This window comes from Cucurbita moschata, unplaced genomic scaffold (genome assembly GCF_002738365.1).
Source record: "Cucurbita moschata cultivar Rifu unplaced genomic scaffold, Cmos_1.0 Cmo_Scf00031, whole genome shotgun sequence".
Taxonomy (NCBI): domain Eukaryota; kingdom Viridiplantae; phylum Streptophyta; class Magnoliopsida; order Cucurbitales; family Cucurbitaceae; genus Cucurbita; species Cucurbita moschata.
The window spans coordinates 401,284-415,515 of NW_019268547.1; the positions used below are offsets into that span (position 1 = coordinate 401,284).

The following is a 14,232-nucleotide window of genomic DNA, read 5'->3' on the forward strand; positions in this document are numbered from 1 at the left end:
TTTTTTTTTTTTTTTTTTTTTTTTTTTTTTTTTTTTTTTTTTTTTTTTTTTTTTTTTTTTTTTTGGTAATGGGTTTGAGAAAATGAAGGAAATTGATAAGGCTGGTGAAGCAATATGGAGTGAGGAAATGGGCTCAGATAGCTGAGAAATTGGAGGGCAGAGCTGGAAAACAGTGCCGCGAGAGATGGCACAATCATTTGCGTCCTGATATTAAGGTTTTTTTTCCCTTTTTTCTTGTTTTTTTTTAATTAATTTATTATTTTTTGTATTTATATATATATATATATATATTTGTTCATAATATTTTGTGAGATCCATAATTAATTTAGTCAATAAAAGTTTCACAAAATTAAATATCTTTTTGTGGTTTCAACATTTTCAAAGCTTTTCTTCTAACAATTTACCATTTATATATTGCACCACTTATTCATGCAATTTTTTTTTATGAAATATTTAAAATTAAAATTTTAATTTAGACCTAATGAATTTTTTTTTATGAAATATTTAAAATTAAAATTTTAATTTAGACCTAATGAATTTTTTTTTATGAAATATTTAAAATTAAAATTTTAATTTAGACCTAATGAATTTTTTTTATGAAATATTTAAAATTAAAATTTTAATTTAGACCTAATGAATTTTTTTTTATGAAATATTTAAAATTAAAATTTTAATTTAGACCTAATTTTTTCTTATGTAATTTTCTCGATAATATATGTATTTTTTTTTGGAGATATTATCTCAGAGTATAGTATTAGTCGGTCATGCTTTTGATTAGTGGGTCGTGTTTTTTATGATCATTTTAAAGTGTTTTGAACTGTAATGGTGACAGTTACATTGAATAATTTACTCGTTTTTTCAGAAAGAGAGTTGGAGTGAAGAGGAGGAGATGATACTGGTGGAAACTCATGCAAGGGTTGGTAATCGTTGGGCTGAGATAGCAAAAAGCATTCCCGGAAGAACAGAAAACGCCATAAAAAACCATTGGAATGCTACAAAAAGAAGGCAGAATTCAAGGAGAAAGAACAAACGCCCTAACTCCCAAAATGGCAAGCCTCACTCTTCTATTCTTCAAGATTACATCAAAACCAAATACAACCCGACCTCCGTCCCGGCCACCTCCACCGTCATGTCGGCTGTCTCCAACGACCCTTCGTCTCATTTCAACCATTTCTTCTCCGAGTCGTCGGATTCCACCTCTAACCTCTCTTCGGCAATCATCTCGTCGCCGATGTATGACGATGAGCTTCTCTTCATGCAAAACTTCTTCTCGAACTCCGGTGGTTTGTTCCCGTCTGTTGACGATGGTGCATCTATGGTCGTACGTAATCAATCTGTGGCAGAGTTCGGGTCTGTTGACTCGGAACCGAAAGCGGAGAAGGGGAAGGTGATCAATGGGAGCAACATGGTGAAGAGTAGTCACTTGTATTCCGATATGTATATGTCGTATCTTTTGAATGGGACGATGAACTCCGGCAGCAGCGACGGGGAGATTCTGAAGACGGTGGAGATGGCGGAGCTGCAAGTGGCGGCCGGAGAAGGGCAATGGGAGACTTCAGAAGAAGGGAAGAGAGAAATGGATTTGATAGAAATGATGTCTTTCCATTGTTATTCTTGAGTTGAATTGAGAGAAAATAAAGCTTTGCGTTTGAACTCTCCTCGTTCTTCAAGATTTTGTGTTTTAGAAATTATACTTATTATTATTATTAATTACTATTATTTGATAATTCATTAAAATAAACGAGATTTAAGGGAATAAAAAGGATATAATAAAAGAAAGACAATTTAGTTTTAGGGAGTAATTTAGCTACTCAATTCACTAGCTTCTTTAACCACTGATTTGCCTTAACCAATAGATTTATCCTCTTTGAGCTTTTATACTGGGGATAGTTTTCTATGTCATTTTCCAACCGACGTGGGATCTTACACAATCCACCACTCTTGGAGACTCAACCTTTTGGACTTTCCCTCAAGGTTTTAAAACGCGTCTGGAGAGTTTTCTACGTCCGTATAAAAAATGTTTTGTTCTCCTCCCTAACCGATGAAGATCTCACACATCTCACCTCTCTTGGGGCCAACGTCCTCTCTAGCACACAGTTCCATGTTTGGCTCTGATACCATTTGTAATAACTTAAGTACATCACTAACAGATATTGTCATCTTTTGACTTTCTCTAAAATTTTTAAAACGTTAGGGACAGGTTTTCATATCTTTATGAGGGATTCTTCGTTCTCCTCTCCAACTGATATAGTATTTCACAATCCACCTCGTTTGAGGCATAACAAACTCATTGGCAGGAAACTCAAAAAAAAAAAACAAAGATTCAAGGCCAAATGGCAACAATTTTCCTAAATTAATTGATAATTTTGATAAAATCTTAATACAAGAAACCTAAAAAACTCTTATTCAGCACATAGTTTTGTTAGTCCAACCAGTCTCTCAGTAGAGATTGGAAGACAAAGGACCTCTTAAGCATATTATTGCTTTGTGAATGAAGCTATTAATTTAGCAGTTTCGTGGATAAAAAAAGGAGTTATAAAAATTAAAGGTCAAAGGTAACCGATTTTAGTCATCAATGCTTTTGAATAGTGACATAAATAAATAAAAAGCAAATAAAGAGGGCTAAATTAAAAAAATATTTATGGTTGGTTTTGTATAACAATCATTAGCACCTTTTATTTTTTCAATACCTTTATATGTTAATATATGGACAGAAATTAGTATCTCATTTTAAAAAATTAATAAAACTGGTATTCTTTCTTTACCTTCCCTGAACTTACAATTCTTGAACAGAATACAAACAAACAATTCACTGAAATTTATGTCCTTTTTAGCAATAATAATAATTACTTCCAAACAGAAAACTCTTACTCTTTTGCATGCTTAGTTTCAACGACTCTTAACAAACTTTAATTAACAGGAAATTACGAGCCTGGTATTATCTATAATGCTCCCTTTTTCCAAAATTTTCCAAGACTTCAAGGAAAAACATATCTTTATGTCTGTCTGTATATATAATTTGAAGAAAAGTCATGACATTTTGGCCCTGGCGAAGAACACCCCAGCAAATAAGCCTGCAAAATGCAACCAATTCATAAGCCAAATGATCCTCTTCAATAACAGTGAAAAGGTGGCCATATTTGTAACTCTTGAGAGTCTAAAAAATTGTGTTCATTACCAAATAATATGCTGAAGAGGTTTGGTGGACTCAGAGGAACTTTAAACAAAAAGATGCCAGCAATTGATAAGGGAATCTTGTTCAAGGAACCTACAAGGCTGTAGAAAAAGAAAACCATTGTAAGTTGACGAATCTATATTTTGCACCTAATTGAAGTTCACAACTATTGCATATATATCTATATATATATATTTTTTTTTTTTAAAAAATGAAATAGAGCTAAGTTTTAAAAACTAAATAAATAATTATTTTAAAAAAATTATTTTGTTTTCAAAATTTTGACTTAAAGTGGAGGGGAATTATTTGCACTAGGTTAGAAATCACACTCTCCACAATGGTATAATAATGTCGATTTTGAGTATAAGCTCTCGTGGTTTGTCTTTAGTTTCTCCAAAAAACTTCGTATCGAGATGTGTTCCCTACTTATAAATCTATGACCAACCCCTTAATTAACACGTAGGATTACTCTCCCAACAATTCTCAACACTGGTACAAAGTGGTCGGTAATAAAATGGAAATACCTGTAGGTGGTGGGGCCCGTTTGATGTAAGAACCACATAGAGGTGAAACTAATAGCGAGTCCAAGTAATCCGCTAGCAGTTGCGACAACCCAAAACATTGGCAATTTTATGACATCCCTGTAAGTTGAAATGGGAGGTGGTGAGGAGAAAAACTGTTTAGCTGACGAAACTTAGAGAATATAGAATGAAAAAGGAAAAAGAGTCTACTTACGCATTCACTACATAAGCCCATTCACCAAATAGGAATATCAAAACGGCACCAAATGGTAAAGATAATAAGTTATTTAGCAACACCATGGAAGCTTCATTAAGTGATCCAGATCTTGTTAGCTTCTTTGCTTCGTCCATGATACGTCTCAGGGTAAGCTGTGAAACAGCAAAATTCATATTGAATTATTACGAATACATGCTATTCACGGGTCATTCAGAAGAGTCCTGAGTAAACATTTAGCTACTTAAGCTGTTGAAGGGGAAAAAAACCCCACAAAATGGGGTTTTAAAGCTAAAACTACTTACTGAATAGCTTGCTGTAAGAACACAGTTCGTGACCTGCCATCCATAGCCTAATGTATCAAATGTAAGATCGGTTATACCACCGCTGATGGCGGAGATGATCTGCATGGACAAAAGAAGAGTGATTTTGATGAAAGAAACAAACAAACTATGATTCCTGGAAGGACATAATCAACATAACCAGCAAAGTGCTTGATAAAGAGCAGCATTTCATTTTTATGTACTGTCATCAGAGAGCAGTTTTTTCTCTATGATTGTCCCATATTTCTCAGAGATCTCGAGAATGACGGAAATTAGACATCTTTTAGTACCAAGCAGCCTGGAAATTCTACAATATAAAGATTGGGTGTGAACCCCGGGTAACTTTTTCCCAACGGAAACAAATAGAAAGGAAGTGAAGGCACTGCCCTGTTAGAAACGATGAAGACCATCATAATACTTTTTTAGCAGAGAATAAAGGTGGAAGATCCTCTCTCTATGGGCAGAGTACAACTCCGTTTGGTAAACTATACATTTAAAAGAACTGGTAACTGACCAAAAGCAACTTATTCTACACAAAGTCGACTATGAGATAAAATTAGATTGGAAAATTTAAAGATTTGTTGGAGATATTTTAAATTTTAAGAATATATTAATTATTAATCACAATAAAATCTAGGGATCAATCTTTGGTATGATATTTGCATGTAAATTGGGAAGTAAAATATAATGTTTACCATTAAGAACATAGCAGTCCAGACTTTTTGGTTCTGTCGTTTCCGGAAAATATAGAGTTCTCCAATTGCAGTCATTATGTTCGTCACATTCTTCAAAATGGTCACCATTGCTATATTTATGTATTTCAAACTGAAACCAAGAAGAACCTCAAATTTCTGTCATGGGTGCCAAAGAGCAAAACAAGAGAGCTACTAAGAATCTTAGAAACTGAACGCACCTGTACATGCCAGACACCAGCATACCGATAAAGATTAAGTTGACTGGAATCCACAGCCTAATCAGCTTCCAGTTAAGCTTTTCGATTGAAACTGTTCTGCAGAGGCCCAATAGAACAATAACTATAGAACTAATCAAATTCTGCAGAAAATTACCGGAATAAATCAAAATTGGATATGCTAGAAAATGTGATAAAGTATAAATTTAAAAGAGAAACAAACTGATAAAGTAAAAACTGACAAGATTAAGCAAAAACTTTCATTGGTTCAAGTGACTGCCTTGACTCACTATTCAGCAATGTCACGAAGTCTGGTATTTTTCATTTTTAACGCAAATGAGAAAGAAACGAGTGGCGTACTTGATAAAACATCAACGATATTCCTGCATTAAAATTGTAACCGGAGAGAACAACTTTATTCAGAATAATCATGCTGCAAGAAGAAATGCAATACGCAGTCCCGGATAAAAGAGGACCCGTTTTCCTTCCTAATCCATGTTCACGTGTCTCATCACCATCAAACAAACCACTGAAACTGCCATTCTTGACAATTCGATTCCCTCTGAAAAACCTAAGGTAGAAGAATTGATGGTGGGTTAACCACAGAATAATGGATCATTAACAAAAATTTCAAAAAAATACAGAGAGAGAGAGGCCCTTGATGTATAAGAGAGAAATTAAGATATAATATTTCTAATCTATATTCGATTGTTATTAAGAAGTATGCAAGTTTTCAGATATATATCAACTGTTAATAGCCGCAACCAGATTGTAGCAGCCTCGTCCAATAAGTTCTCCACAATGTGGCATTTCAAAATCTTTCTACTTGTTAATTGAAGTAGGCTACATATTTGAAATACAAAATTTAAAAATCGATTTCATAAACAGGATAGAATTGTTTGAGCAGCTCAAATAATTTATAGGACAGGCTATCCATGAGTACCTATCCCCCAAGGTCCTGCGCTGTGCATTCGTTAAAAAATTGCTAATCGACTTGCTTCCTTGATTTCGAATACCGCTGAGAATTTTGTGTACTGTACCAGCTCTTTCATTCTGCTCAACGTTTCCGTTTCTAGTGCTCACTAGTGGTTCCTCGCCGCCTATTTCCAACTTGAAATCTGATGACATCTACATCAAAAAAATAATAAAAACAACTTTATACGAAGAACAAAAAAATGCATCTCCTACATAATCTCTGAGAAGCAGGTTTTGAACAATTGAGAGCCGTCTGAATTCGCTAACAATTCCATCATCAATTGAAAAAAACGGCTCAAATTCAAAAGCATAGTCAGTATGCATACAGAGATTCAAGCAAGAACCAGAAATAACCACAAAAAACTAAAAGAACGAGTAATGATTCTGAGTCCTACCGAGTCAAGAATCACAGTCTTCGGAGAAACAATAATGTTTTAGTATCCTCCAATTTGAATAAATTGTCAATCCTTAGTAAACCAAAACCACAAAAAAATGATAGTTATCGCAGAAGAAAGAAAAGCGAATTTAAAAGCAGAGAAGAAATCAAACGCGTGAATGACGAACATACGATATACGTCCAATATACGAACAGAAACTGAAAAGTTCTGGAAAGTGATGTGAAAGCAAAATTCGTGAAGAGCACGAAAAAGGGGAGAACATGGTGGATCAAAGAAGAAGCGGGATTCCAGGGAAGAAAAGGGAAAAGGACCGTCTGTGGCATGAGAGAAGGATACTTGGGGATTTGGAAAGAGGCTTCACCTTCTTTCTTTCTTCTTCGAAAGTCAAATTGCTCCATCGTCATCCATGAGCGGCGAGCGCGAATCTCTGAAGAAGAGGCGAAGAAACCAAGCAAATTGAGAGACGGCCATTGATGGATGAGAGGATTGCCGCAACTAGCAGCAAAGATGTTGCTTCTTCGTGACGGAATTATTTTTGAATTCCCTCGCTTTAGCGCGGAACTTGTGGGAGATGGGCCGTTAAATTGGGCCTTATCGGATCGGGTTGGCATAAAATTCCGTTGATTTATTCTTATTTTTACAATTAAAATTTTAAAATATACTTGCGATTATACGTGGAGAGATTCGAAAAGGCAGAAAGGTAAGTGTAATATACACACACTTATCCCAGTTAAAATACTATTTTTTTTGTATTAAATTTAAAGAAAATTTAATTTAGACGGTGAGATCTCACATTGATTTGAGAGAGAAACAAAACATTCCTTTCAATGATGTGGAAGCCTCTTCCTAAAAACTGTGAGGCTGACAGCGACATGTAATGAGCTAGAATGAACAATATCAACTAGCAGTAGACTTAAACTATTACAAATGGTATCAGAGTCAGTTACTGAGCAGTGTGCCAACAAAGACGTTGACTCCCAAAGAAAGTGAATTATGAGATCTCACATCGGTTAGAGAGGGTAGGACGCTAACTCCTAAAGGAAATGAATTATGAAATCCCGCATCGATTAGAGAGGGTACGATAAGTAATGGGCTAGCAGTAAAGTTTGGGTTTGTTACACGTGCTATTTATAATCATTTCTCGAATTTTTTTGACATAAAAATGTCATTTTAAAACGTAGATTGTCACTAAAAATTATGGACCAATAATAATAATTAATTTTGCCTAAAAAATATTAAAGATTCGAAGACGGAGGGAGAATATGCCTCCAAAATTAAATGGGAAAAGATTTCGCCACGTGGCCGTCCCCACTTGAAATACAGATACCGTAATTAAAAGTTTTTAATAAAATATTATAAAATGAACAAAAATGAAAAGTTTTTAATAAAATATTATTTAAAAAAAGAAACTTTTCCGTTAATTCCATGATATTTAGGGACACAACCCAATCTGTTCTCTGTAAAATGCCACGTGTCAGGCCGTGTACCAGTGACCATTAATATCTCTCTATCGCTCTCTAAAACCATTTTTTAAGTTCGTTCTGTTACTGCTTGCGAAGTGGTGAACAGTTGAAAATCCGGTTCGCCATGAGCGCCGGAGCTCTTCTCTACTCTTTCTCGCCAACGCCTCCAAATCCATCCGATTGCTTCAAGAACTTCTCCCTTTCGGAACGTAGGCCCAAATTTCCCTCACGTTTTCACCTTACAGTTCTTCCAGAGGATCGATGCTTCGTTTTCCAGATTTCCGCCCGACGACATTCCGGCGGAAGAGGGAACTGGAGGCTTTGGACCGATGTCAAGTCGAAGCCCTACGACGTGTCGAACAAAGATGCGAATTCGGTGAAGTTTAAGAGCTCGATCGACAAAACGGTGCTCGACGATGAAGAGGAGCTCAGTGATGAACTTCCATGGTGGAAACAGTTCCCCAAACGATGGCTCATCGTCACCTTGTGTTTCTCCGCCTTCCTTCTCTGCAATATGGACAGAGTGAGTGAGCTCTGAATTAGTCGAATTTTTTAATGGCGCGAATTGAACATAATTGATCGTTTCTATAAAATGTTAGGTTAGGTTTGTATTGTAGAGTTGAATTGATTGTTGTTAATTAATGCACATAGCTTACGTTTTAGTTTCAATGAGTTTTGTGCACTGTTCCTTGGGTTTAAGTCAAATGGTCTTAAAGAGTTGCGCGCGGGCACACACACATAGTATGAAACTATCCTCCTCTGAGATTATAATTTGTGCCTAATTGCTACTGATTTGATACTTGCCTACTTAGTTTTCTTATTGCAATATATGAATTTCATATTTTATCATGTAGTCTTACATTTATGAACTAATTAAGAAAGACCAAATGGGTATTGATGAGAGTTTGGGATCTAAAAGAGAATATTAAAATGAAATACGTGAGATGGATTAGGAAACAAAATAAGATTTAAACATTTTGCAAGAGAAGAAGAAAAAAGGAATAAGTTAACCTATTCATTAACTTAAGTCTAATTTTCAGAGCTGTTTACATTGTAATGGTTGACTGTTTACATTGTAATGGTTGATTGTTTATTTCTTTGTTTTGCAATCTACCAATTTGTTGTTGTTTTAGAAATTTGACTTGTAATTCAATCGTTACCGTATGGGGCATTATTGCTTTTTAAAAAAATAATCTGTTTGTTTGATCTATATAGGTAAATATGAGCATCGCTATACTTCCAATGTCAGCGGAGTATAACTGGAATCCACAAACTGTTGGTTTGATACAATCATCATTTTTCTGGGGATATCTCCTCACTCAGGTAAACACATACTTTACAGCTTTATATTGCTCTAATGCTTTGAATTACTGGCCATGAGCCTCTTCTAGCTAAACAATGATATGGAATAAAACAACCTTTTGCCTTGATAATATGAATAAGAAAAATCAATTGATCCAAACACAACATAAGAAGCCACATCTATTTGTTATCATTCAGAAAAGGAGAAACCATTGTTTTATTTCTTCCATCATTTCTAACTTGTAGCTATGGCTTATGACAGATTGCTGGTGGGATATGGGCAGATACAGTTGGGGGAAAGCTGGTTTTGGGATTTGGTGTGATATGGTGGTCAGTTGCCACAGTTCTCACACCTGTAGCAGCTAAAATTGGTCTGCCCTTCTTGCTTGTTGTTCGTGCTTTCATGGGGATCGGTGAGGTTTGTCTCATTACATACATCACTAGACCCAAAAACTTAAATCGATAAGCCGGGGTATGTTCAATCTTCTAAATATATGCTTAACATTCTGACACTCAAAATCCAATACATGAACTATTAATATCAACGGGGAAGGAAATGATACTGAAAACGTTCAAACTTAGGATATTCTACTGTCGAAGTCCAACGCTAGCAGATATTGTCCGCTTTGACCCATTACGTATAGCAGTCAGCCTTATGGTTTTAAAATGCGTCTACTGTGGAGAGGGTCTAACCTATTTTGATTTCCTTCTCTTTTTATCCTCCATAGACGCTCAAATTGTTCAGTTGTTTTCAGGGTGTTGCAATGCCTGCCATGAACAATATACTCTCCAAATGGGTTCCTGTAGCAGAAAGAAGCAGATCACTAGCACTTGTTTACAGTGGGATGTACCTTGGTTCTGTAACAGGCCTTGCCTTCTCACCATTTTTAATACATCAATATGGATGGCCATCAGTTTTTTTCTCCTTTGGCTCACTTGGTGCAGTTTGGTTTGCTGTCTGGCTCAATAAGGTAACTAACTCTGCTACCAACAAAATATTCGGTCTAAATCCCTGTGGGTCTGTCTTGATTCATAAAATTCTCTTGGAACTTGTCAACGACACGTGGTTGATTTTGAGTCATGGCTATAGGCACACAGTTCGCCACTTGAGGATCCTCAACTAAGACCACAAGAAAAGAAGTTGATCTTTGCAAATAGCGTTTCGAAGGAGCCTGTTAAAAGTATACCCTGGGGACTGATCTTGTCCAAAGCACCAGTATGGGCTCTTATAGTTTCTCATTTTTGTCACAATTGGGGGACATTTATTCTTTTGACATGGATGCCAACATACTATCACCAGGTAAGTCTTTTTGCTACTTCACGGTAAAAATTTATTTGGACAGATCTTTCACTAGCCTGTCATATTTACTCTCTTTGTTAGTGCAATCTTTAGCTAATTGAATCAATATCCAAGTTTTTTGCAATTACAGAATATATAAATATTGGTAACTTTTTAAGTTCTACGCATCTTCATGCTCAGGTAAATAGGATAGGGACAGAATGATTGATGGGTTATAGAGCATAACACATAAAATCTTGAAAAAAGTACGGGGAGTTTTGGGAAAAAAAATTTGGTTTGGTCATTCGATATCAGCTCTTTCGGCAATATGTAAATCTTGATTTGGAATCTTTAAATATCACTTAGGTCCTGAAGTTCAATCTCACAGAATCTGGTCTTCTTTGTGTTCTTCCCTGGCTAACAATGGCAATTTCTGCAAACCTTGGGGGCTGGATCGCCGACACACTTGTGAGCAGAGGCCACTCCGTGACTACAGTTCGAAAGGTAACAAGGAATATTTCTACCATCCATATTTCTTCATGTTCTAAACCGAAAAACTTATGTCGTACGGTACTTTCAATTTTCAATGCATATTCGTAACACTCATCTCACTTGTGGGTTCGAAATTAGCTTGACATCAAACTAATGACTATCCATATTTGCTAAGAAGAAAATGACACTTTTACAATTTCAACATAAGCTTAATTTGATAGGTTACGGTACTTAATCTTTTGTAAATAGTCTTAACCCAATCTACTGGCCGAATTGTTTCATGACAACTTTCTACCTTCAGCCTTCATTCAACTCTTATATACCCTTGTGGATAAGGTTGAGAATTATTGGGAGGGAGTCCCATATTGACTAAATAAAGGAATGACCTTGGGTTAAAAGTAAAATCATGAAAGCTCAAAGTGGACAATATCATGCTATTGCGGAGATATGTGATTCTTAACATTGTATCAGAGCCATACCCTTAACTTAGCCATGTCAATAGAATCCTCAAATGTCGAACAAAGAAGTTGGGACCCTCAAAAGTGTAGTCAAAAGTGACTCAAGTGTCGAATAAAGAGTGTATTTTGTTTAAAGGCTCTAGAGAAAAGAGTTGAGCCTAAATTAAGGGGAGGTTGTTCGAGGGCTCCATAGACCTCAGGGAAGGCTCTATGGTATACTTTGTTCGAGGAGAGGATTGTTGAGAATTGTTGGGAGGGAGTCCATATTGGCTAATTAAGGGAATGATCGTGAGTTTATAAGTAAGGAACACATCTCCATTGGTACGAGGTCTTTTGGGAAAACTAAAAGTAGAACCACGAGAGTTTATGCTCAAAGTGGACAATTTCATATTATGAAGGATACGTGTGATTCCTAACCCATACCTATGTAAATTCACAAAATCTCTTATGGCTCAGAACAGTTTGTTAAACTCTTACCTTTCAGATTATGCAAAGTATTGGATTTCTTGGCCCTGCATTCTTCTTGACCCAGTTGAGCCATGTTGATTCTCCGGCGATGGCAGTTTTGTGCATGGCCTGCAGCCAGGTTGGTTTGCATCTTAAAATGTCATTTCCATAGCTTCCTGTTCTTATTGAAAAACATACATTTAATTTGATATGCTGACTTGAACAGGGAACTGATGCATTCTCTCAATCTGGTCTATATTCGAACCATCAAGATATTGCGCCCCGATATTCTGTGAGTTTTCGACTCGGAGTCATTCGAAAGTTCGTTTAGTTTGATTACTTGGCTTTGGTTTTTGGTTGGAAAAAGGCTGTAATTGATGCAATGATATCTATTTAGGGAGTGTTACTTGGTCTATCAAACACAGCTGGAGTTTTAGCAGGTGTTTTTGGGACAGCGGCTACAGGTTACATCTTGCAACACGGTTAGTTCTACGTCTTTCAATACTAATAAACTCTTAAGAGCTTTATCATTTCTACTCTTGCACTTAACATTTGTTTAACTTTGAAGTTTGAACTGTCATCCAAATTTAACTTAAAACTTGGATAAAAAGAAATTATATTGTTATGCTAGTTTATCAAGAATATACCAGAAAAGCACTTCGAGTAGTTTGATTCATCCGCAAATTATTAAATCACACCATTGTATGAGAAACCCTGATAGGAAAATGATGTGAGAAACTTGTCAGGTTCATGGGATGATGTATTCAAGGTATCAGTTGGGCTATACTTGGTTGGGACAGTGGTTTGGAATCTCTTCTCAACCGGTGAGAAAATATTGGACTGACAAACCTTCTAGTGTACACGAAACCCCTTCACCCTTTTTCTATTTCCAAACCAATTCTTTGAAAACATCTTGCTAGAAAGCACAGCCCACTGTATAGTAGATTCCCTTGGGCGGGTGTTTAGTTTTTGGTTCTTGGAAAAAAGAGCTTTCAATGTGTTAGGTGATTTGAGTAGATATTTATAAATAAATCATTTGTGCAGTCCATATTTTATTTTATTTCTATTTCATATTTGATTGTGAGGAACTATTTTGAGCTTAATGTTCTTTTAGACTTAAATATTCTTTGGATCAATTTGATGTCCTAATATGGTAGATTATTATTGTAACAAGAATTATCGAAAAGCGTTTATTATTGTAGCAAGTGCTAGGGTGTTAGTTTCTTCTTTGAGTAGTCGACTTACTATTATTGGATGGTCAAATAAAATTAAAATAAATAAACGGGTAATTTAAATAATTAATCATTCCAATGTGTATTATATTATTCTTGTTTTTTTCTTACTGAATTAATAAAAAAAAAAAAAAAAACTTTGAGACACTCTTATACCCTAAATTTTCAAAAGTTTCAATAATATTTTTAAACTTTTAACAAAAAAAATCTAAAAAATAATATTTTTAAACTTTCAACAAAAAAAAAATCTAAAAAAAAAATTAGTTTTGATTGAGTTTAATGATAATTTGTTTAAACACTCTTTGAACTTAAAAAAAAAATTCATTAATACCCTTTTACTTTGTTAAAAAAGTTCAAAAATACCCCATTTAAAGAATAGCATTAACACCTATTATCATTGTAAAAAAAAAAAAATCCATCAATATATGGACGAAAATTGTTTTTGAACTTCATATTTAAACTTCATATATTATTTTTGAAAGTTTATGAGTATTTTTAAAATGAGGTACTAACCACAAATGTACTTTTTAAAATAGTTTAAAGGTGATTTTGAAGTGTCTAAAAGAGTGCAAAGATATTATTGAAAGTCCAAACATTTGAAAATTCAAAGATATTTTTGAAACCAAGTGTTAACTGTTTTAGCATCCAAAACTAATTATAATGATATTGATTTTTTTTAAGTTTAAAAATATTATTAAAAAAAATTAACGGTAAAATTTGAAGATATTTTTATTAATTTAGCCTTAAATTTTTCGTTCATTTCTTTAACCAATTCATTTAGAATTACAGTGCAAAGAAGTGAAAGTATAAATAAAAATAATACATAAATAATTAATTTAGAAATACATAAAATTAAAAAGAAACAATGGATTTTCGTCCACATAATATAATTTGGCTTTAATGTAAATTTATGTATGGAAGATCCACCAATTCACCAAATACAACAATTTCAAACACTTGCACTCCCCAATTTAACCACCAACAATTTACGTATATATATATAAAAAAAAAAAAAAAAAAAAAAAAAAAAAAAAAAAAAAAAA

General features: G+C 34.6%; 3 protein-coding genes across 8 annotated transcripts in view; 2 read left to right on the top strand and 1 right to left on the bottom strand.

The window, feature by feature from the left end:
• Nucleotides 1-1,623, top strand: part of LOC111464737 (transcription factor MYB64-like) — a 2,781-nt gene extending 1,158 nt beyond the window's left edge. The window contains exons 2-3 of the mRNA XM_023108980.1: nucleotides 89-215; nucleotides 863-1,623. Coding sequence (XP_022964748.1) covers nucleotides 89-215; nucleotides 863-1,618 — 883 coding nt within the window. The 3' untranslated portion in view covers nucleotides 1,619-1,623. The remainder of the gene's footprint in view (nucleotides 1-88; nucleotides 216-862) is intronic.
• A 1,293-nt stretch (nucleotides 1,624-2,916) lies between these two features.
• On the bottom strand, nucleotides 2,917-7,028 carry LOC111464878 (GDP-mannose transporter GONST2-like). 6 transcript variants are annotated; one of them, XM_023109149.1, is made up of 11 exons: nucleotides 6,878-7,028; nucleotides 6,514-6,531; nucleotides 6,087-6,271; nucleotides 5,504-5,714; nucleotides 5,147-5,286; nucleotides 4,929-5,058; nucleotides 4,216-4,314; nucleotides 3,911-4,065; nucleotides 3,700-3,816; nucleotides 3,179-3,276; nucleotides 2,917-3,074 (listed from the first exon to the last, which is right to left on the bottom strand). In XM_023109149.1, the coding sequence occupies exons 3-11, from the start codon at nucleotides 6,269-6,271 to the stop codon at nucleotides 3,031-3,033; spliced, it is 1,179 nt and encodes a 392-aa protein (XP_022964917.1). In that variant the 5' UTR covers nucleotides 6,514-6,531; nucleotides 6,878-7,028; the 3' UTR covers nucleotides 2,917-3,030. The 6 variants fall into 6 exon arrangements, with proteins under 6 accessions (XP_022964917.1, XP_022964915.1, XP_022964916.1 ...); XM_023109147.1 differs by having other exon boundaries at nucleotides 6,514-6,585; nucleotides 6,878-7,027; XM_023109148.1 differs by lacking the exon at nucleotides 6,514-6,531 and having other exon boundaries at nucleotides 6,878-7,027.
• Nucleotides 7,029-8,042: 1,014 nt separating this feature from the next.
• Nucleotides 8,043-13,017, top strand: LOC111464920 (sodium-dependent phosphate transport protein 1, chloroplastic-like). Its single transcript, XM_023109203.1, has 10 exons — nucleotides 8,043-8,502; nucleotides 9,195-9,302; nucleotides 9,544-9,699; nucleotides 10,037-10,252; nucleotides 10,372-10,581; nucleotides 10,927-11,064; nucleotides 11,995-12,096; nucleotides 12,184-12,249; nucleotides 12,355-12,439; nucleotides 12,704-13,017. The coding sequence occupies exons 1-10, from the start codon at nucleotides 8,104-8,106 to the stop codon at nucleotides 12,799-12,801; spliced, it is 1,578 nt and encodes a 525-aa protein (XP_022964971.1). The 5' UTR covers nucleotides 8,043-8,103; the 3' UTR covers nucleotides 12,802-13,017.
• Nucleotides 13,018-14,232: the final 1,215 nt, after the last annotated feature.

What these genes read in the sequence shown, in the direction of transcription:
- LOC111464878 (XM_023109149.1), bottom strand. Translation starts at nt 6,271, where the DNA reads ATGTCATCAGATTTCAAGTTGGAAATAGGCGGCGAGGAACCACTAGTG. An exon ending in GGACTGCTATGTTCTTAATG is followed by an intron (nt 4,315 to 4,928) that starts GTAAACATTATA and finishes TTGTCCATGCAG; the next exon opens with ATCATCTCCGCCATCAGCGG. An exon ending in ACGGGCCCCACCACCTACAG is followed by an intron (nt 3,277 to 3,699) that starts GTATTTCCATTT and finishes CTTTTTCTACAG; the next exon opens with CCTTGTAGGTTCCTTGAACA.
- LOC111464920 (XM_023109203.1), top strand. Translation starts at nt 8,104, where the DNA reads ATGAGCGCCGGAGCTCTTCTCTACTCTTTCTCGCCAACGCCTCCAAAT. An exon ending in CTTTCATGGGGATCGGTGAG is followed by an intron (nt 9,700 to 10,036) that starts GTTTGTCTCATT and finishes AGTTGTTTTCAG; the next exon opens with GGTGTTGCAATGCCTGCCAT. An exon ending in TGCCAACATACTATCACCAG is followed by an intron (nt 10,582 to 10,926) that starts GTAAGTCTTTTT and finishes AATATCACTTAG; the next exon opens with GTCCTGAAGTTCAATCTCAC.